The 23,510-nt window shown below is 40.6% G+C and overlaps 2 protein-coding genes across 2 annotated transcripts; one reads left to right on the forward strand and one right to left on the reverse strand.

Moving 5' to 3' along the window:
• Positions 1 to 1,371: 1,371 nt before the first annotated feature.
• On the reverse strand, positions 1,372 to 14,371 carry LOC139463419 (metaxin-2-like). Its single transcript, XM_071244677.1, has 9 exons — positions 14,258 to 14,371; positions 11,098 to 11,145; positions 9,288 to 9,407; positions 7,787 to 7,863; positions 6,918 to 7,010; positions 6,113 to 6,151; positions 5,472 to 5,597; positions 3,629 to 3,705; positions 1,372 to 3,244 (listed from the first exon to the last, which is right to left on the reverse strand). The coding sequence occupies exons 1-9, from the start codon at positions 14,298 to 14,300 to the stop codon at positions 3,079 to 3,081; spliced, it is 789 nt and encodes a 262-aa protein (XP_071100778.1). The 5' UTR covers positions 14,301 to 14,371; the 3' UTR covers positions 1,372 to 3,078.
• A 132-nt stretch (positions 14,372 to 14,503) lies between these two features.
• On the forward strand, positions 14,504 to 23,510 carry LOC139463877 (rho-related protein racA-like). Its single transcript, XM_071245287.1, has 11 exons — positions 14,504 to 14,563; positions 15,107 to 15,293; positions 15,865 to 16,033; positions 16,513 to 16,649; positions 16,793 to 16,889; positions 17,642 to 17,832; positions 18,384 to 18,573; positions 19,884 to 20,114; positions 20,445 to 20,551; positions 21,230 to 21,469; positions 22,198 to 23,510. Exons 1-11 carry the CDS (start codon positions 14,541 to 14,543, stop codon positions 22,408 to 22,410), a joined length of 1,785 nt encoding a protein of 594 aa, XP_071101388.1. The 5' UTR covers positions 14,504 to 14,540; the 3' UTR covers positions 22,411 to 23,510.

Consider the following 23,510-nt stretch of genomic DNA (forward strand, 5'->3'; position numbering starts at 1 on the left):
CACCGGGGTGTTTTTTTGGGGGTGATCGGGGATGGCTGTTCTTGCGGCGGCATTTATGTTTACATCAGTATGTATATCTATGTGTTTTGTTGTAAATAGTAATGTTTACTCAGATTTGTGATTGTCAGTTAGCTCTTGTGTCAAAATAGGAGAAATGTCTCTTGGTGATGGAAATAAAGAAAGAAAAAAAAGAGAGTTTTCTTGTTGAATTCAGACGAAAGCTTATGAAAATTTTCCCCTGTACAAAGTACTGAGGTATGTTTGCACCAGTGCCTGTGAGAGAAGTGGATATATATTTATTCTTCTACTGCAGTTGTATTATAAGAGTAGTACATGTATGTCAAGTATGTAAATAGTGAGGTCTGGACGAAACACACCAGTGGATGTTAACATGAGGAAAGATCAACATCATCAGGTTTGGATGAAAGCCAGGACTAGATAAACCAGGTTGTTAGCATGAGGTTTGTTTGTTTGTTGTTTAACGCCACACTCAGCAATATTCGGGCTATAAGACGGCGGTCTGCAAATAATCGAGTCTGGACCAGACAATCCAGTGATTGATATCATGAGCATAGATCCACGGCTAGCATGAGGAAAGATTACATCATCGGGTTTGGATGAAAGCCAGGACACACGATCATCGTCATGGTGGGTTATTTGTGATGTACAAGTAGGCACTCTGCCCCAGAATCCTTACAGAGAAGTACCTATGGGTTGTGTATCAGGTTACCAGCTAAACACATGTCTACACATTGCTGGGGTGATGACTGAATAAAGGAAGACTGAGAACATGTATTTGTAATATTGATAAATTAGAGAATGACACACTGCTTACAAGCCTTTATTTATGTAGAAACAGCATTATTGGTTCTTAAGAACAGCAGACGGTACCTAAACATGAGCGTCTTGTTCTCAATGAAAAATGAAAATAACAAGGAGTGTGTGTGTATTGGATGTTTTAATTTAGTGCAATATGCAGCCATGTTAGGAATCAAACTCTGAAATATATTTTTAGACTACCAAACATACTTATTGAACTTATTAAGAACATGATTAAAGTAGGCCTCCTCTGCACTACTGGAGATGCTTGCTGCTTTACCATGTATACCAAAGAAATTAAACTATTGTCCGAAAAGAGTTCCTGTTGCAGACCAATAAGATAGCTGACCAATTCATATTGATGAAATGTCTTATGTTTTTTTACACTATCTGTCATAAAATATTTTTCCATTCGCACAAAATTGTGTTTGGTAGTATTAAATACTGCTTATGTTTGTAAATATCTTTCACTTTTTTACCATAGGGTCAGCTTTGTCATGGAATCATGACAAAAAAAATACTTTTCTTACAAAACAAATAATGGCACGACAATGAAAATCAAATTCTTTATTTTTCCACGATATTTCCTGTAACCATTCCCCTTTCAACTACTGACATACATATCAAACACACTACATTCACAAACCATGTCCATCTATTCATATGACATTAACAAGGAATGCTTTGTACTTACTGAAGGATGGACAAACCGAAATCCATTCACAGGAATTTTTACAAGGGAGATAAGTTGATAGCAGTACATGAAGAGTTGTCTCCTCATGGTCCATTCACTGACTGTACATACAGTAAGCCATGCTTGTAATGTCCAGATATCAAAACCCATCAAATATCATCAAAAGGTAAAACATTGGAATACATTGTATAATAATATCTCATTGGATATATCTTTTGTAAAATATGTCCAAAAATAAGACAATACTTTATAGTAATCGTCCTTTATATTCTATGAATTTCAGATCGTTATGAAGACTCAGTTTCAAGAATTAGATGCTGGAAATTTACTGGAAACATGCTATAACTATGAATATTTATCTTATTCAATCTTATCTTAAACCTGAAAAATATAATGTCTGAGTGAATGAGGGTGTTGACATTTAATGTCACATTGACTGGCATAATGTATGCGACGGTGTCAGTGGAAATATTGAAGAAAAGAGTAAGGCCAACCTTGTCATTGATTGTCCCATTGATGGGGCTGAGTATAGTTCTGCCAGCACAAAGGATGAGAATGGGGACAAATATTTGAACTGAACCAAAACAAGCATGAAATAGTCATATCCCCTGCCAATATGACATGTCAAGCTGTGTGCAAGGTAAGAAATGTTGTGCGGTTTTCAAGATCTGCTCCGGAAACGACACTAATGCCATTTTCTGTTCAAGTCAAAGTCATTGCCATGGAAATTTGAAAAATAAATTTTTCAAAAATCCCAAACTATCAAAAGGCAGCAGTTCACCACTTGACATATCTATGTGTAAGATATCTCTCATAGTTTTTGAGTTCTACTCTGGAAACGGAACACACCGTCCAGCATGCACTATATTTTCAAAAGCCATTGCCTGAGAACCAATTCTTTTATTTTTTTAAGCCATAGAAATTACTATTTGAATCAAGCAACAAAGTATCATTTTATCATAAACTGAAATGTGCTATCACATCTGAATGGTTTCCCCAACTTTCCTCCACACTCGCAGCAAGCTCACTGTTGTCAAAGGAAGCTTGTGTTTTATGTGTCACTCAGGCACCAGTTGAGTCTACTGCTGTATAAGGGACAAACAACTCAAGTATTTGTTTGCTGGAAACTTGACATATAAAACTCAAAAGAAGTTAGAGCACACCTGATTTTTTCCTATGACTGTTAATCTGTCATGACTGGTAGGTATTTCAACACAGCTTTCCAGATGTGGGTGCTCTTTAACTTGTTTTGAGAAGTATATATTCTCAATTTATTCTGACATTTGTTCGTTATTTCTCGGTTTATAAGTCAGAATAAATACATTTCAAACCAAATCTTCTGATACGTGTCTTATCCTCAACATTCTACACCTACACAAATTAACAAAGAAGTACATTCCAGTCATGTTCATATTAACAAATAACACGTCCATGGATATGTCCAGACAAATAACACGTCCATGGATATGTCCAGACAAATAACACCTTCATGGATATGCCCAGATGGCATGGATCTAGTCACACAAAGAACAATGGTTTCAAGTGGAATGGGGAAGACTGCATTGTCAAAACGTGTGTCCTGCCTTCTTGAAGACCTTTTCATCTATCCGCTGACAGAATGTGGTTAGATTCTTGTATTCTTCAATAACCTCGGCAAATCTCCTCACAGGAAGTGCAGTGGTCAGGATCGTGAACAGGTGGCCAAACACCTGGGCATCCAGCTCCGTTGGTCTGCAAACAGGTACATGCAACTTACAATTGAAGAAAAGTGGTCGTATTATGTTGACTTGTTTAAAAAACAATATTGGTTTCACAGATATGACTGACCAGCCCCAAAAGCCCCAATCACAGAATAAAATTAAAATAGCTTGAATGTATCTCATTTGATGACTACTCTATCCTCATTTTTAACAATGCATTTATTTGTTCTAATGAAAAGCATAGGAGACCTTATAAAAGAGTAATCTTGTAAAAAAGATCTGAATAAAGATCCTCATTTTTACAATGTTTCTACATGTATTTAGTCTATTGACAAGCATTTTAATTCTACGTATGACATTTCAAGGTAAGATTGTGACAATGGTCCTGAGGATTACACCAATAGTAGATAATTACTTGTCTCCAAAGAAGTAAGCCTTTTTATCCAGTCGTTCTGAGAGTGCTTGACAGCAGGTTCTAACGTCGTCACACACCTGCAGACATAATAACAGTTTGTTTTACTGTTTGTTGTTTAATGCCTCACTCAGCAATAGTACAGGTATATGACATCAGTCTGTAAATACTCAAGTTTGGACCAGGCAATCCAGTGATTGACATCATAACCATTGTTCTCTGCAACTGGGATACGATGTCATGCACCGACCAAGTCAATGAGCCTGACCACCAGATCCTGCAGTGAGTGAGTGAGGTTTTACGCCGTTTTTAGCAATATTCCAGCAACATCACGGCAGGGGACACCAGTAATAGGCTTCACACATTGTACCCATGTCGGGAATCGAACCCGTGTCTTTGGCGTGACGAGCAAACGCTTTAACCACTAGGCTACCTGACCGCCCACCGGATCCTGTAAGTCACCTCTTGTGTTTGTTTGTTTGTTTGTTGTTTAACACCGCACTCAGCAATATTCCAGCTATATGACGGCGGTCTGTAAATAATGGAGTCTGGACCAGACAATCCAGTGATTGACAGCATGTGAGTTGGGTTTAACGCTGCTTTTAACAGTATTCCAGTTATATCACGGCGGGTCAGCTTAATGTGGGAGGAAAGCCCGAAGTGATGCAGGCCTCAGACATTTACCACTTTGGTGAAACCCATGAGATGAGGTATGGTGCTGACAAACCTAGAAACATAATCGGGGCGAACTGGGATTCGAACCCACAATCATAGGTTTCTGGCGTGCCCAAGGGACGCAACACTGCACAGCGAATTGCAGCGCTTTAGACGACTGGCCACCAGTGCCCACCTACTCAGCACTAATGAGCGGTGCTATTTGTGTTTGATTGGATTAAGGTAAGGATATGCATCGTTCCACAGGGTATGGGAAGGGGGCAGTCACATTGATATTGAGTCACATTTTGGCTCGAGGTCAGCAGTTGTATTAATTTTGAGATGCTTTATTTCAAGATTTACAGTACTTGTTGAATGGCTGGAAGCAAAGCAACAAACAGACATGTTCTGTACACCTGGGTGCCGTTGTACAAAACAACCTTAGCGCTTCGACTGTCGTAAGTCTATGTTAAGGTATGGGAGTTACGATCACCTTAGCGCTAAGATCGCATTGTACAACGGCACCCTGATCACAATATCACCAAGGTCACACACGATCCAGCAGGATATAAGGGTCAGTGGACAAGCAGGGATAGGGGGGTGTCCATAATTTGCAATAGCAGAGCTACAGACAAGCAGCGTATTTGCGTAAAATACCCCCCCCAAAATATTCAAACCCAATTACTTTCAATAAACTTGTGTACAGAAATGTATGCATTAAATGAAAAACTCAAATGTATAAAAACAGCACTCGTAAATAGCCAATGAAGATTTTTCAGCATGCGTACAAGGGGGCTAATTTCCGAAACACAATTCAGGCTAATTTACTTTCCAAGTCAAGCCTGTATATTTAGAACAGTTATCATGGTTATATACATCTAAAACATTATTTCATTTTTTTTAAATCTTAAAATGTTCACTCTTTTTTGGGAAAACCCAACAGAGTTATGAATAGATGAGTGAAAAAATATTGGTAATAACCCAATTAAAATAGAAACCCTAAAGTAAAAACTCAATTGGTCAAAAAGTTATCTGGAGCTCTGGATTAGGGTCATTGGACAAGCAAGGAGATGGGGTGTCCATAATTTGCAATGGCCTGAAAAAAAATAACATCATCATGGCCTGCCAAGTTATCAAGTATCAACCATTAAAACTAGAAAATTCGAATTGGAGATAACAAGCCATTTCTTACCTCATCCACAGTCTTCTTGCCCCATCCCACACTGCTGAGTCGAGCCCGGACGTCCCTCTGCTTTTTGAATGGCAGGAGGCGATTGAGGGGCCATGGATGCATACACCCATAACGAGGCTTGCTTACCTAGACATCCAACATGAGTGAGAATGGTTAAACGCTTTACATTGGTCAGTATATTAGTCGGTAAAACGTCAGCTGGATCAGGGAGATCTTCCTGCAGTCAAGCCAAGACTAGGCTTTGGTTGCTTTGTTGTTTAACGCCGCACTGAGCAATATACCAGCTATATGATGGCGGTCTGTAAATAATCGAGTCTGGACCAGACAATCCAGTGATTAATATCATGAGCATCGATCCATGCAATTGGGATCGATGACATGCATCAACCAAATCAGCGAGTCTGACCACCCGATCCTGTTAGTCACCTTTTACGACAAGCATAGTCACCTTTTACGGCAAGCATAGTCGCCTTTTACGGCAAGCATGGGTTGCTGAAGACCTATTCTACCCCGGATCTTCACGGGTCTGCACATTTATTGGATCATGATACCAAATTTATTGGACTGGCTTATCACATCGGTAATACTTTCCCTCACATGAAAAACAAAAGTTATGGATTGTATGACTAGGGAGTACATACCTCTTCTGACACCTGCTGATCACACCAGGCCAGGTGTAACTGAAATGCAGACAGTTATCATTAGGGGAGTGATAATTGATTGAACGTCAATGCATCACGTGGGCTGATTGCAAGTAACAATACAACCAGTTACAATCAATACTGCCCTGTTTGTGTGAAAATGAAAACATACACATGATCACTTACTCGCCATTCACATGTAAATAATTCAATGTTGAACAATAATTAGAGTTACCTCCCTTGGCTTACTAACAAATTTCCCAGCATTCAACTGACTGAACACAATCTGAGTGAAATCAGGACCTTGTTGTACAAAACCTTAGCGGTACGACTATTAATTCTATGTTAAGGTATGAGAGATATGATCATCTTAACGCTAAGATTGCATTGAACAATTGCACCCAGGTCTTTTACTTACATATGTCTCTCTGAATCAAGATCTGAGGACATATCCACAGACAATGACAGGATGTCTTGTCAGGTGCCCCCTGGGTGACCTTTGATCGTACTATCAATATGAAAGGTGCATGGGTTCTTGAGCCAATCAGATGTTGTTTTTTCAAACCTTTTAAAACTAAGTACATGTTGTGACTCGGAAGTCAGCAATACTTCAGAACGACAGCTTGTAAATAATCAAGCCAGGGTGTTCACAGGGTAATATATACTAGTGGTTGATAGCATGAACAACATTTTACATGTGCCACAGAAGACTACACAATATCTGTGTTAGTCGACTCTCACGACAACAATGGGGAACTGGCGACCTATTTCTCCCCAGAAACCCCAGACACATGCCTGTACTAACCTCAGCATTCACCAGCAGGTTGTCAACCAGAGCCATGTATGCTCGCATCTCCGACTTCTCTTGTTCATCAAGATGCCCGCTTAACTGGAATCCCTAAAATATAATATATATTAGTTTGAATTTGAAATAATTTTGCTCCTTGATTATTAAACATTCATTATTATTGTTTTTCCAACTTACATGTGGAAAAAAAGAAGAAAAACAACAACATGTTATTGATTTTACTGTTTTATGTTGTTTTATCTATAGTAATATTGCACTCAGCAATATTCCAGCCATATAATGCTTGTCTGTAAATACTCAAGTGTGGACCAGAAGAAACAGTGACTGACATTATGAGCAACGTAATGTGACAACCAATAATCTAAGTCATCAAATCTAACAACTTGATCCAATAAACTTCCATATGTAACAAGCATCTGTTGTCTGATCTAACCAAGAATCCCCACAAGGTATTGTGGGTAACGTCATCCTAAAAATATTATCAGTTTGTACATATACCGGTAGTTTCTGTTATGTCAAAATCGGGGAGGTAAGATGGAAAATTATTTGAACGCCAATTTCAAATAGGCAAAATGTCTAAAACCTTCCAATGTTAACCATGTTACCATCATCAGATTTACTTTGAAGAATTCATAAAGAATATATATCACGCAGTTATCAAGATACTCAAATATAATCAAAATCAGACACTTTTGTTTGATATTTTTCTTTTCCTGGTTGTCAAAATGAATATAAAAAAGGTCAGGAATAGGGCCTCAAAATCATTATATAGTTAACATTTTAAATGTATAACCATCATGATAAGCATATTATTTTTTAAAACATTATTTTGTCCTAAACATGTAAGAAAACACTGTTCTACCAACCCTTGTGTTGACAAAAGCTACGATGGGATCCAGCTCCGACACAAGGAAGGCTCCAACACGGATGAAGGGAACTTTACCTGTTCAACATATTTTTGAATGAGTGAGTTGTGTTTTACACTGCTTTGAACATTATTTCAGTTATATCCTGGCATGTCATTGTGAGCTAAATGCATCTGGACAGCCCAAACTGCAAAGGGATGCAGGTCTTAGACATTTACCACTTTCGTAAAACACATGAAAAAGGGTACGATGCTGACAAACCAGTGGTAAGAATCAATGCAGTCTTGGATTCAAACCAACGATCATGACATCCTAGCATGCCAAAGGGACGTTACTCACAGTGCAGGAGATGACAGGACCATGCATGTTGCCTGAACATAACAGAGATCCAGCTAACTCTGTAACAAGTCTAACAATGTTGAGACTGATATCTAGGGACAAATTAATGTTACGAAGATAATTGTATGTATATTGCACATGGAATCATGTGTGTGTGGCTGCTTGTACTAGTCCGGACTTATGCCTGTTTTATAAAGATAGCCCGAAGAGATAAAATGCCACAGTTTAACATGAGTGAGTGAGTTGGATTTAACGCCGCTTTTAACAGTATTCCAGTTATATCACAGCGTGTCAGCTCAATGTGGGAGGAAAGCTTGAAGTGATGCAGGTCTTAGACGTTTACCACTTAGGTGAAACCCACGAGGGCCGGTATGGTGCTGACAAACCTGGAAATAAAATCGGGGCAAACCTGGATTCGAACCCACAATCAAAGATTTCTGGCATGTCCAAGGGTTGCAAATGTGCACAGCGAATTGTGGCACCTTAGACGACTGGGCCAACCACGCCCCCCTAGTTTAACATGAATACCCACTCAGAGATTAGTCTACTCAAAGCCGACCGATCTTTGTATAATACTCTTAATGCTAAGCACAAGGCAAGGTAACAACAAGCACCATCTACTAATGTGGAACAATCCTGAATGTGAACAGTGGGGATAGTTACCTGAGAGAGACATCTCCTCGTCCTGAACAACTCTTATTATCATACCTCCATATCAGAATGATGATATCTGATAGGTCCATGTGTTCTTGATTAAATATCATATATCCCTCCCTGGAGGGAAATACATTTCCCAGTGGGTGAACAAATCCCTTATACCCCGCCAAGAGCAAGTTCGGCTGCACATGGATTTCTGAGATGCATAATAAACCCCTTATACCCTACTTCCATGCAAATAGCTGCAGGCTTTTTCCAAGTCAATGATAGTCTCGTGACATAGCACAAGTTAACCTCAGCTCAAATATTATCAAAATGAACAGCTGTTTCCTATAAGTTTTGAATTTGTTTGAATTTTTTACAATGTCAAATTAAAACATGTGGGTAAGATATATTTGTTGTAGCAGGATCATGAGGGGTACCGGGGTTTTATGTGTCCCGCGTAAGGTTTTATATCAGGAGCTGGTGGCTACAAATCATAATTAGGAACAGTGGATATAGTTACCTGAGGGAGACATCTCCTCCGCATTAGTCCGCAGCTCCACATTGAAGTGGAGTCCGCACATGTGAAGAAATGTCTTCACACCCAGACACTGGGCATAGTCAGGAAATGTGATTTGTTCAACTAGACAGAAAAATATCTAGTTACAGTTTGAAGCTCATATTGCATCGAGCAGTCCTAGACAAATTGTGCAATTCTGTGTTAGCGGAAAGATTTGCAGAAAACGTAAATTTCCGCTGAATTGCAGAAACATTGCAGAATTTGCCTTTCTTATCAATCAATACATTAATTTTCATTATTTTCAAGCTTTTTGCACTCGAGTGGTGCCCAAACATTTAACAAGCAATTCCAACATACAATATATAATTAACCCTACAATAAGACAGCATTTGAAAAAATTAATTCTCACTTTCAACCCAAATGTTCTTGTGGTATGACTACATAAACTATGTTTACATCTCATCATAAATATATAGTGACTCTATGCATATTTGTATCATTTAATGTCTTAACATGTCTTAATGCAAGAGATTAAATTTTTTAAACAAAATAAAATGAGTTTGTATTAATTGTTGAGGGTAAGGGTGTTTTTACCACAGACTTTTAGAAACAGAATTTTGATAATTTTACAGCAGAATTTTGATAATTTCATCACAGAGTTCATCTGAGACTGATCTGGGTACATGTGGCTATACATTATTTGTCATTGCATGAGCTAGCTTATTTCACATATTTGCAGAATAACTGCAACTAAATTGAGAATTTTGTCGACATAATCATATGTTCACTCCATGAATCATGATGAATAGAATGAATATAGGTCATAATATCCAGCACACTCAATCTAATCCAAGACAGGGTGATACTTTAACGTGTACTATAAATATGTATGCGTAGATGATGAACCTCTGATTCTGATTACTGATGACACATTTCTTGTGAGGTGAGGTGAGGTGAGGTGAGGTGAGGTGAGGTGAGGTGAGGTGAAATGGGATTTAACGTCGCGTCCAAGGTTATTGCACTTATATAGTGACGTGCATCTACGTGTGTGTGGCTGCTTGTACTAGTTCGGACTGATGCCGATTTATAGTGCTAGCACACTGAGATATCATGCCGCAGTTTAACATGAATACCCCACTCAGACACAGTATACTGACTCAGAGCCGACCAGTCCTTGTTTTAGCCCCTTAATGCCGAGCGCCAGACAGGGTAACAAGTACCATCTTTTAACGTCTTTTGGTATGACGCGGCCGGGGATCGAACCCTGACCTTCTGCTCTCCGGGCGGACGCTCTACCACTAGACCATGGAGGAGGTCTCTTGTGATGTGAAATGGGGAATAATATTGTGTTCAAGATTATTACACTTGCATTGTGATGTGCATGTGTCTGCTTGTACTAGTCCAGTTTAACATGGATACCCCACTTTTGCCACTTTTATCGAGTGTTGATATATTTGATATCAAAAGACGACAATTGTGAGATTTTATTTATCATCCAACATCATTCTTCCAACTTTTTCAGTTTGTAGGCAGTAATTAGCAGTGTCTTATGTGTAAAAAGTACTGCTTACAGCTTCAGCATGTTCAGTAGCAGAGCCATTAGTGATGTCGTTTGATTGTGACGTCATGGTAAGCAGTGACATCACAATGGTCTGCAAAGCATTGTGATGCAATTTCATTGCAGCGATATCTACAATGTAGATATCACTTGATCTCACCCAAGTGATATCTCCTGTGGGAGCCAGCTTTGGATGATAAATAATCTTCCCCAAATAAGACTGAGAATATAAAAAATGAGCAAAACTAGAGTTACCTTGATATGGCTGGAAAAGAGCTGCGTTGTCAGGCCAGGGTTCTGTGGCTGTAACAAGACATGTCTATTCAGTATTTCGGCCTTGGGGCCCAGACTACAATTCAGTGAACAGAATAAAGTTGGTAGTCAAGTGACTGACAGGGTATTTATTTGCCAAATTAACCACTCTTTGAAATTTTATAGACAATGTGTTTCATAAAGATGGCTACTGGCTAATTGTATTTAAATCATTTGAGTTTAGTATATTGTACATTACTTGGTGACTTACGTAAGTATTTTCTCAATGTGGCAAATATGTCTTTCTTTGGGAATCAAAGGCATCGCAGATAAACAGAGCATGAATCTCGTCTTCCATGGATCTAGAAATTCTAAACTTTAAATCACTCATAGAAGGGATTTAGCATTTAATGTTAAATATTTCTCAGTTTCAACCACATATTTAATGGAGGCAAAATGTGAAAGAAAGTTTGAGGATCTAGAGCTTTCCGACCAATTTTGAATGAAGATATTAACAAGTCTTTGTTTAAAGGTAGAAACATATGATAACTTATCCCCAACAACTTCGGAAATCCCGAGCACCTTCAGAATACAGTACCACAACTTCTCGTTAGGACGATCTCTGCCGTAGGTCACATGTCTCAAAGACAAGCAACCAGTCTTTGTGAGAATCCGTCGGACGCGAACTCGCAACCTTCGGATTGTTAGCCCGACAGCTAACCGACTGAGCTACATCCACACTGTGAAACAAAGTGCAACTTTACCTGGTCATGCCTACGACGTTACGTAACTAAACAAAAGGGTCGAATAGGTGATGGACACTTACGAAGGTTACGAGTAGGCATGGTGTGTCCTGACTTTAGTCTACGGACACTTACGAATGATGCCATTTGGCACACATGTCTCATTCCGTAATCTACAAGATACCGAGTGGTGAGGAATGATCCGATATGACGCGAACTGAAAACGGCTGCAGGCGTCAGACGTTGAACTCGCGATCACGCATGAATGACACGGTATTCAATAATTCGTCGTGTGGATTTTGTGACAGAAAAGTGTGGTAGGGAACACTGTAAGGATGATATGGATAATAATAAGGAACAAGGGAGGCATGAGCATGGCTAGTGACGACACAACGGTGAGTTCGCTTTTGAATTAGTACTGAAAAAATTTAGCCGGTGAAAGTGGCTTGTGTGAATGTTCCAGTAGCCAAAGCATTCGACACAAAACCATTTCATCCTTTTTACTTGATGTTTTTGTGTGAAGAATATTAGGATCCCCTATAGAATCTATAATAGCCACTAAACGGGTAGATCTACCTAACCCTAATGATCGTAAAGGGATGACTGATCGCAAAGGGGATCCAAGTGCTGAAAATAGAGTTCGGGAAATCTAATAGCCACTAAACAGGTACCCAATCCTAATGATCGTGAAGGGGTGATTGATCGTAATGGGGATCCAAGGGCTAAGGATAGAGTTCGGGGTAACCTACCCTAACACTGGTGACATGAGGATGTGTTCACACTGTTCAGCGCCAATATAATATCCTTAATAAACTGCATTCTTGTGGATAATAATGAAAAATTAATGAACCGAAAAAATAATATATGTATATTTGTTCCCATTTATAACAATTTTAGCCACTTGAATTATGAGAAAAATGAAATAAAAAATATATATAAAATAAAAGTGCTTTCGTAAACTAGCGCTTGCTAGAAAATGCGCTGCCGCAGGTTATATTTAGTAAACAAATATTCACTGCTGGGCGTATTCAATGACATTGCGTGTAGAGATGATAGATCACTGGGAGGAGCTTATATGCACACTCGATGACCCCTGACGTCACAGGGCATTGTTTCGCCTGTGTGACTTGCAACAAGAAACTACAAATTACGTCATAGGGTAATGTCACTTGTTTGAAAAGTTTGTGGTACACTATTCTAAAGGTAGGCCGGAAATCCAAACACAGGACAAACAACAAGAAAATATAGTGTTCTGACATCTGATGCCTATGCGTGTTTGCCATTACTCATTAAAGATACTAGCAACCGGTAACTCTGATAAGGGAAGTGATAATGTGGCTTACATGTAAGTCTAATCCAATATTTAATTACTTTCAATTCTAATGGCTCAGCATCACACTGGTTTCTGAGATTAACAGATGTCATAGCCAATGTTTTGATGACATTTCTAGGCAACAATGCAGTTTACCGGGCGCAGCCCGAGCTCTACCATCCACTCAATTACCGCGCTATAGTGCCACTGCTGTCTCGTTATACCGTTACCGTGCCTCACGCTCTGGTGACTCTCGCTTCACGATCCAACACCCGTTTTCGGTCTTAGGGATACTTACACGTCTTTATGATCCAAAACCCCTTTTAGGTCATTAGGGTTAGCTTGCCTTTGGCATGGGTTAGCCATAAATTCTAACCTTTTCAAGCGTTAATCCGGTGAATCCCTTTGGTCGGTCATGTTGACATAAACAATTGCGGGTGTGGTTTCAAGAAAAGAGGAATGTTTACTGAATTACGCATGCATGTCAATGGGGATTCTAATGACCCGTTAAACGAGCACTGATTACATGTGATAGCGTCTGTGGTCCAGTGGTAGAGCGTCGGCTAATTAACGTTCGAGCCCCCCAAGCGCTAATTGGATCTGAAAAAGTGCGCCCGGTAAAGTGCACTACTCCCCATTTCTAAGTTAATAAGGATACAATAATAGAACAATTCTAGGAGAGGAGAAATCGGAGGTGACAACTCTACTAGTCGATGCTAACTGCACTGATAAAAGCTTCAAGTTGGCAACAAGAAGTCCATCCCCCTGTTCCAGAACAACATGGAACCGAAATAAATGCCTTTCATCATGTTCATCGATCAGCTGGTCGCAAACTCAAACTGAGTGTATGCCTACAGTTATTGTCGCTCACTCGGAAATCTTTAGCGTTAAAAACTGAGGTTCTCTTTATTTTCCCAACTTGTGTAAGATGACGGGAGATGTGCGTCGGGAAGATTTAATGAAAGGAAATCACGCCGACATGGCATGCTTCGGGCCCCCAGCATTGGGGTGTGCGAAACCGTCGAAATATTCTCCATTTCATTATTGTTTTTTACCACACCAGCCATCGCACAGATAAAAAATCAATTAAGAAAATATTGGATCATACCCCCTAGTTCGGCCTGCATGGTTTCAACGACCAATGATGCCATACTGAATACTGTGCAGCCACAAACTGTTCAGCAAAGGGTTCAATGTCAAACTTTACACTAGGAGGCGGCCATGACAGGTTACAGCGCCATCTACTTCCTTTGACGAATGTCCGCAAATAGAATCTAAATTTAGTAACAGGAGACTCTATCACGATTGGTTGGTATTTTTAACTCACATCGCGGGTTTATAAAGGTATAATATCCACCTCATATGTTACTACATCTTTCAATCAGTGTGATATGGTGCTGGGAGATATAACCTCGTAAGTATATGTGATGTTAACATATTTTATTACATGTGCATTATATTTTCGAAGCAAGTTTGTTGAGATTTATCAGTTTAATGATACACATTCTTGCTTCGCTGTAAAATAAAAGCAAAACTGTAGCATTCCATTTTCAATATTATATTAAAATGATATGTTATCTAAGTTATGTTGTCGCAAGGAAAAAGGGAATGTATACATAATTATCATTTGAGGAATATAAGTGATTTTTTGGCAATATTTGTTTCTTTGTTGTTTAACGCCGCTGTGTGACGGCGGCCTGTAAATGATCGAGACTGGATCAGACAATCCAGTGATTGACATCATGAGCATCGATGTAAGCAATTGGGATGCGTTGACATGCATTAACTAAGTCAGCGAGCCTGACCACCCTATCCCGTTAGTCGCGAAAATCACAATACTAGTATTTCTGTTATTTCTATTTCTATCTTTCTTGATTATTGAATGATAGAATTGATTTAATTGTTTTGTCTTGTTTTAACTGTTACCTTTACTATTTCCTCCATGTTGTTTTTGCAGTAAAATGGAGAATATCAAACTTGTAGTTGTCGGTGACGGTGGAGTTGGGAAGAGTTGTCTTTTCATTGCTTACACCACGGGGAATTTCCCGAGTGAGTACGTCCCGACGGTGTTTGACAACTACAGCTACAACGTCATGGTCGACGGCAAGCCTGTAAACCTGGGTCTCTGGGACACTGCCGGGCAGGTAAAGCAATCAAGCATGATTAACTCAATGAATATGCGCGTCTGTTTATCATTTATTTTCTTCATATTTTAAAGTTGCCATGATATAGATACAATGGTGTCAATCACATAAAAATCAGATCTTAGATAGCGGTAGCGAGAACTAAGATCTGATTTTAATGAGTTTTCAATGGTGTTGACTGAGCCATCAAACAACATTCACTCATCATCTTCACATTTATTTGACAACTGCGTATAAATTTAGCAGTGGCACAGTTAGCGCTATCCCAGTTACATCATCGCGCTTGACTCTCTTGTGACTTAATAGATCTATATTTTGGACCTGTCAAAGATTGTTGAATGCTGAAAGTGTTGATATAAATAATAAGTATTCAGTAAAAAAATAGCGTATTCATTCAGAGAAAATGCATCAGTAGTCTCCAACATTTTGTAAAACATGCACAAGTAAGAAAAAAGGGCGAAACAGGAAAACAGGAAATAATGGAAATAGAACCAAGGTTCTTGATGGAGGAAATACGGTATGTTTTCTGTTTTGAAGTAAGCAATATTTTTTTGTATGTTTTATTCTCCAGGAGGACTATGACCGGCTGCGCCCATTGTCCTACCCCCAGACCGACGTGTTCCTCGTGTGTTTTGATGTCAAGAACAGAGACTCCTTCGAGAACATCCGTGAGAAGTGGTACCCTGAAGTACAGCATCACTGCCCGAACACGCCAAAAGTGATCGTCGGCTGCAAGACAGGTCAGTAATACAGGTTCTCATACATTTTCCCTTACTACTTGACGATCCACCAACTTTATGTTTTTAATAATATCTGATATTTACTTACACTTTTAGTGTGAGAGTGAGTTTGTCTAACGCCATTTAATGGTTTGTCAGTTACGGCGTGTTAGCTTGATTTTGGAGGAAAACTCGAATGAATGCATAATTTAGATATTTACCATTTTGTAAAACACAGGGGTATATGGGTAATCGGACACAGGTGGCCCAGTTGTCATTTCATAAGGCATCCAATTCGTTTTGCATAGTTGCGTCCATTAGACCTGCCAGAAATTTATGATCGTGGCTTTGAATCCCTTATTCGCCCTGATTAGATTTTTGGTTTGTCTGACCCATATATCCCTCGTTGGAGTCATCAAAGTGGTCAACGTTTTATTTACCTGAACACCATCTTTGTCAAATATTATCAAAATCTCGTAGTTTCGTATGTCGTATTTCAGATTTACGTCGAGGCGTCAATGATAAGACAGCAGTGTCCTATGAAGAAGGCTTAGCATTAGCTAAGTCACTTGGAATGCAGTACTTTGACACAAGTGCTCTGGCTTTGACAGGACTGAAGGAGTGTATAGAGGGAGCCGTAAGTGACCTTTTACTGACGCTTCACTAAATATGTATGCCAGCATTTCGTATGATATTTGTTTGGACATAACATCATAGATCTAACATGACTGGAGTGTTATTAGTGAAATTGGTGTATAATGGGTATATACCTTTTTTCAGATCAGATTTGCTTTGAACAGACCTGCTGTCCCGAAGCGAATGATGTTCGGGAGATCCAAGAAACCAATGCCTCTCCCACCAGTGATGCCGCCGGCAGGTATGTAATCTCAAACACAAATAGTAACCTAACAATATCCGGAAAAGGTTGATTAATATTGAAATCATAAAGAACAGTGCAGTTTTTGTGTTTAGACGGTCCGCTATTAGTTATCTCCCTTTGAATGAACAATGGATGAGTCAGTTGGGTTGAACGCCGTTTGATTTGTTTGTTTGTTTGTTGTTTAACGCCATACTCAACAATATCCCAGCTATATGACGGCGGTCTGTAAATAATCGAGTCAGGACCAGACAATCCATGATTGACATCATGAGCATCGACCTACGCTTTTGGGATACGATGACATGCATCAACTAAGTCAGCCGGCCTGACTACCTGATCCCGTTAGTCGCCTCTTACGACAAGCATAGTCGCCTTTGCCAGCAAGCATGGGTTGCTGTAGATCTAATCTACACCGGATCTTCACTAGCCGAACGCCGGTTGAACATGATTTCAGTGGGTATTCACATAAGAATGGAGGCCGGACGTGAAGCAGGTCTCAGGCGTATATACTTTGGTGAAACCCATGAGCATGGCTGTGTATGATCAGGGCGAATATGAAATTCCATCTCACAATCAGGGTATCCTAGCACTGCTAAAGTACGCAACTAAATATTGGATTTAAAAAACCGTTTGACCGGTGACTGACAACAGAAAAATATACATGAAATATAACAATATTGTAAAATAACTGGTATAAGAGCTGGTTGTATTGATATTCGTGACCGCATAACCAGCTTGAAACATTGTAGGCCTGGCCCCGTGGACGGAGATAGAGACGTCCAAGTTTGCTGAACACTGGTACCAGCTCCTGGAGGACCCCAAGTTCTCGGACGTCACCTTCCTCCTGGGGGACAGACATCAACTGGACGCCCACAAGCTCCTGTTGTCCTCAGCCTCAAAGTTCTTCGCCCAAATCCTGCAGCTGCCATTTACTAGAAAGGTACTGGTTCATTGTGTAGTTGAATGCATACCCGGTGTCTGATGCATTTCCAAGAACAGACCCTTCTCACTCTCGTACCCGAGAAGCTTGATATACATGTGTGGTCTTACCTTTTCTGAGTTTGTTTGTTGTTTAACGCTGCACTCAGAAATATTCAAGCTTACTATATGATGGAGATATGTAAATAATCGAATCTGGACCAAATCCAGTGATAAACAGCATGAGCATCGTTCAAAGCAATATGATGCGATAACATGCGAGCCTGATCCCCCGAGCCCGCAAGTCGCCTCTTATGACAAGCATGGGTTGCGGAAGACCAATTCTAACCCTGATCCTCAAAACTCAAGCAATATCACGCCGGGGACACTAATGTATTCATGTGAGGAATCGAACCGGGGTTGTTGTCGTGGGGATGCTCCGCAATACCACTCAAGGTCCCACTAAATACAACGCGAAGGGGTAGAGTTATGTCACTTCAGTAGTGCTTTGAATGTTTTGGTGCTTTGATGTTTTGTATCTAAATATTAAAGAAAAGTCGATTTTCTTTTCAGACCAACCAACTGGCAAAGGTCAAGGGGACAGAGGCCATGAGCCGAGAGGACCTCAACTCGGGCAAGGTGGAGGGCATCACCTTTGTGTCCGACACAGACTGCAAGACAAAGCCAGGTCATATGACTATTCAGCTCAGCGCTGACATCCCTGCAGCCACATTCACACACGTGCTGGAGTTCCTCTATACGGGTAGGCATTGTTTTCCCCGTCTTTTCATGAGAGAATTTGTACCTGGGTGATTGGATAAAGGTAATCTTGTTTTATGGAGCAATCAGTAATATGACAGCTTTATCGAGACTGTTCGGCCCAATCTCATTAAAATCAGACCTCAGTTCTCGCTACCGCTAAGCAAAGATATGAGGACATCCCATTAGGGGTCACGTCAGAACGACCTTTCATCCGACCAATCAGAGCATCGCTTACCAGATTATGAAAGTGACAGTCGGAATGGGATTTCTAATCATGCAACCTCGAAAACTTTAACTCCGAACGATAGTTACGGGTTTAACGAGTGAATCCATACACTCTAGACCATCTATTGGCCATTCCAGAATGTTCTTTTGTTCAGGATTCAAATTTGTAATCGAGAATTTGTCAAAATATGTTTTGAAGCATAGTCGTCAATTGGAAATTAGTGCCGTAAAGGACGAGAAAGCTGCCTTCTGATTGGTCATTTCATTGGTCGGTCAAAGTTCGCGCAAGGTCGGTCTGACGTGACCCGTAATGGGATGTCCTCAGATTCTTTGTTTAGCTGAAGCTAGAACTAAGATCTGATTTTAATGAGATTGGTTCGGGCCAGGCAAACCAGCTGATCGCAGCAGAAACGATCTGTACCTTTGGTACATAAAGACAGACACTCAACCATGTCCCGCCATTTTAACAACGATCCTTCTTCTGATTGCTTCTGATGAGTGAGTCGGTTTTAACGCTGCTTTCAACTGTATTTCGGTTATATTACGGCGTGTCAAGTAAGAAGTGACACAGACCCGTGAAGATCCGAGGTAGAATAGGTCTTCAGCAACCTCCGTTTGCCATAAAAGGCGACTACGCTTGTCGTAAGAGGCGATTAAAGGGATCGGGTGTTCAGACTCGCTGACTTGGTTGATGCATGTCATCGTATCACCATTGCGTAGATCGATGCTCATGATCTCAATCCCTGGATGTCTTGTCCATACTCGATTATTTACAGACCGCCGTCATATAGCTTGACTATTGCTGTGTGTGGCATTAAACAGCAAACAAACAAACACCTTGGCGAAACCCATGTGTAGGATCGAGCATGGTGCTGAGAAACCTGGAAACTTCTTCAGGAAGAATCTGAGATTCGACCCCACGATCATAGTTTTCTGGCACTGTGTAGTCACGTGATTCTCCAGAACGAACCGAACCATCCTGCCAAGTTCTAATGACAAGCTGTGGGACCCGGGACCCATTATTACCAAACTAGCGCCAGATATTAAAGATGTACACCACATGATCCACTCTTTCTGGTTTTCCAGGAACTCCCCGACTGCCGGATGATGTCAGTGATGAACGTCTGGATGACCTCATCAGGGTGGCCAAGATCTTTAAACTTCCCCAGCTGGTGACGATTTGTCGCAACGTGTTGAACGAGGAAGACTTCCTCAACCCCAGCATCGGCACCTTCCTCAACGACGAGACGGCGGCCAAGATGAAGGAGCTTTATTTCAACCAACCAGATGCAGCTGATGTCGTTTTCGAAATTGGAGGTGAGAACGAGGGATAATCCATTGCAAATTGTAACGAGCATGTATAACTTTAGACCTGTATATTAGTGTTGTATTTCTTTACTGCTTTGGACGGTAAATCTATTCTTATTGGTTGTCTTGGCATCTTAGCATCATTCTGTTCACATGAAATAGATGGCAGTAAAACCTATAAGCTAGTTCATAGGAGTTGAAATGCTTTAGAATCGCATGAACACCCCCGTACTCACGCCGAGGCAGGAAAACGTATCTTTTATTGGTTCAAATGATTTGTAACCTTGAATCTTCTCCGTTCTGAAAACTGTGTGAGTGTTGAGATCTCATCTGTTCCAGGGATCGAGGTGTACGCGCAAAAGGTTGTCCTCATGTCTCGATGTGACGTCATGGCCGCCATGTTTGGAGGTACTTTCATGGAGGCTTTTCAGTCTGGAATGTGCAAGGTATGTCCTCGTAAACCTTGTGTTTACATCAACTGCGTAACTCGTATTCGCAAACAGTCAGTGAATGAGTATGGTTTTACGCCGCTTTTAGCAATATTCCAGCAATATCACGACGGAACGCGTAAATCGGGCTTCACACATTGTACCCATGTGGGGAATCGAACCCGGGTCTTCAGCGTGACGCGCCAACGCTTTAACCAAAAGGCTACCCTACCGCCCCGTATTCGCATATAGATGTATACACATATTAGTGATTGAAACGTACATTCGACACAACCGAGTTTGAGACAAAGGGATTCGACTGTATATTCATATATAGATTTGGTGATTTACACGTGATTTGTCATGAATCAGGTAGAGTGTTAAAGTCGTTTACCATGTGTGGAGACAATTGTATAGATGTAAACATACACCTCAAGAGTCACGTTTTCTGTAAGTAAATTATATATGGTTATGTAATTTTATGGATCAAGTATTTGTGTATATTGAAAGGGTATTTGGAGATAGACACAGTTTGTCTTGTGCTTTGACTTTAAATGTGAAATCTGGTAGAAATTTTATTTGCTATCACCCTATAAAAATGTATATCATTCAAACACGCCTAAACGTATAGCCGAAGTTGGGATATGCCATGTACATGCTCTTGAAACATAACAATGGGTAACTATTTTCTTCCAGCTGAAAGTTCCAAACACAAGCTGCGAGTGTTTTCTCGCGTTATTGGAGTATATCTACACGGACCACGCCCCGATTGAAGGTGGTGATGCGGTCGGGATATTAGTCCTAGCGGATGAATACTGTCAACCTCGCCTCGTGAACCTGTGTGAGTTGTACATCACCAAGGAAGTTGACCGGAGCTGTACCAAGAATATCGAGAAGTCTGACATTGACGTCATCGGCCTCCTGCTGACAGCACAGGTAGGGATTCGAAAAATCAACACGATTGTGCTATCATAAAACTACATTCTTTTATTTATTTGGGACGATTTGTTTGTTTGTTTGTTTGTTCGTTTATTCTTTAACCGCACTCAGCAATATTCCAGCTATATGACGGCGGCCTGTAAGTAATCGAGTCTTGACAGGACAATCCAGTAATTGACATCACGAGCATCGATCCACGCAATTGGGATACAATGACATGCATCAACCAAGTCAGCGAGCCTGACCACCCGATCCCGTTAGTCCCCTTTTACAACAAGCATAGTCGCCTTTTACAGCAAGCATGGGTTGCTGAAGACCTATTATACCCCGGATCTTCACGGGTCTTACGGTACAGGAGACCAGGCTTTCAAAGGCACTATTGCGATCTGCGGTTAAAACTTGCGTCACAGGCGTGATAGAAACCAATGATCGTTGGTTCAAATCCAAAATTCACCCTCATTATGTTTCTTGGTTTGTCAGCACCATATCGATTTCTTGTGTGTTTCCCGTCTTAGACCTACATCACGTTGAGTACAAGAAGCTGACAACGGAGACAACTGAAATACTGTTTAAGTGGTGTTTAACCAAACTAATCATTCACTATGGGCGATCGAGTAACAGAGGTTACGATTTTCAGTCGTCATGGCGAAGACCCGGGTTATTTCATGTATTTTTTATGTTAAACTAATCGTTAACTAACTGTAGGAATCTACATGTTATTGTAGCTCCACAACGCTGCGCAGCTGTCCAAATGGTGCCTGCACTTCATCTCGTCCAACTACATAGCGTTCTGCCAGAGGTCAGAGTTCATCATGTTGAAAGGCGACAACAAGGTATACGTTGAGGAGAACCAATGGCCGCCAGTGGCCTACCTCAACGAAGTGGAGGAATATGAGAAGAAGGTGTCCAAACTAGGAGGAACATGTTCAGTCATGTGAACAATTTCATAAACAGACTCTGACGTCACAAGAAGCTTGAGCTGCCAGAGTAATCACGCGGAAATTACTTTCATCACTTGACGTCATGGGAAGCGATTGTTGTGTCAGCCTCGGTTTGGTTTGCGTGAAACACGTGCAGCACGAAGAGGCAGAAAAGCCACCTGTTCCCCACATTCGTCACCGCTCGTCCCTTTCCGTGGCCATAACGAAGCTATTCGGCTTGTCCCGGAATAACACGAGTTGGTGACGGTGGATCGCGTCATGTTCCAGCGACATGTTGACATGTGGAGAATTTAGTATTAGTGGCATTTACAAACCTGGTGGTTGCATCAGTGCAGCTGTTCTCACAGTTTTTGACACCATCTTTTTCAACTGACAAAACTAATGAACCACTCAAAAGAAGTTAAAGAACATGCCATTTGTTCATATGACTAAAGTTGATCTGTGATGACATGACAAAAACTGGGTGTTCTTTAACTTCTTTTGAGTAGTATATATTCACGTGACGTATTTTCAACAGTTGTCACGGCTCTTGAAACTTTGGAAGCTGTAATATAGCTGTGATATGGTTGCTTTGAGTAATGTCACCAATGTCCTAATGAGTTGTGATTTCTTTTGGTATTTTGCGCCTTAGGCCCGACAATTCGCTGTGCAGAAACCTGTGTCAGAAAGACATCTCAGAAACCTATGATCGTGTGTGAGAATGGGACCCCAGGTCCCTCAGCTTGTCATTAGAGCCGGGAGCAAGGATGACAGGGCTTTCAAGACGCCACAGAACCAGAAACCTATGATCTTGGGTTCGAATCCAATATTCCCCTTGATTATGTTTCTAGGTTTGCCAACACCATACCCGTGCTCGTGGGTATGTCAGAAGCGGTTAACGTAGGGCGCCACTTCATATTTCTCTCCCGCATCAAGTTGACACGCCGAGATATAGCTGAAATACTGTTGAAAGCAGTGGTCAACCCAACTCAATCACTAACTTGGATAATATAGATACGTATTAAGGTGTTGGCACACGATGTATATTTATGCTCAAAGTATGTGTTTACTGTTGTATTTTGCCCTAGTTACATATGTACATGTATATAGTCGCAATA

Source organism: Haliotis cracherodii, unplaced genomic scaffold, assembly GCF_022045235.1.
Source record: "Haliotis cracherodii isolate W230 unplaced genomic scaffold, xgHalCrac1.p SCAF_16, whole genome shotgun sequence".
Classification (NCBI taxonomy): domain Eukaryota; kingdom Metazoa; phylum Mollusca; class Gastropoda; order Lepetellida; family Haliotidae; genus Haliotis; species Haliotis cracherodii.

Excerpts from the sequence above, each read along its gene's own strand:
- LOC139463877 (XM_071245287.1), top strand. The coding sequence starts at position 14,541 with ATGGTGCTGGGAGATATAACCTC. Across the intron at positions 16,034-16,512 it reads GATCGTCGGCTGCAAGACAG|ATTTACGTCGAGGCGTCAAT; the intron begins GTCAGTAATACA and ends GTCGTATTTCAG. Across the intron at positions 20,115-20,444 it reads TGTCGTTTTCGAAATTGGAG|GGATCGAGGTGTACGCGCAA; the intron begins GTGAGAACGAGG and ends CATCTGTTCCAG.
- LOC139463419 (XM_071244677.1), bottom strand. The coding sequence starts at position 14,300 with ATGGCATCATTGGTCGTTGAAACCATGCAGGCCGAACTAGGGG. Across the intron at positions 11,146-14,257 it reads CATGCAGGCCGAACTAGGGG|CCACAGAACCCTGGCCTGAC; the intron begins GTATGATCCAAT and ends GTCTTGTTACAG. Across the intron at positions 7,864-9,287 it reads GGAGGAGATGTCTCCCTCAG|GTAAAGTTCCCTTCATCCGT; the intron begins GTAACTATATCC and ends TATGTTGAACAG.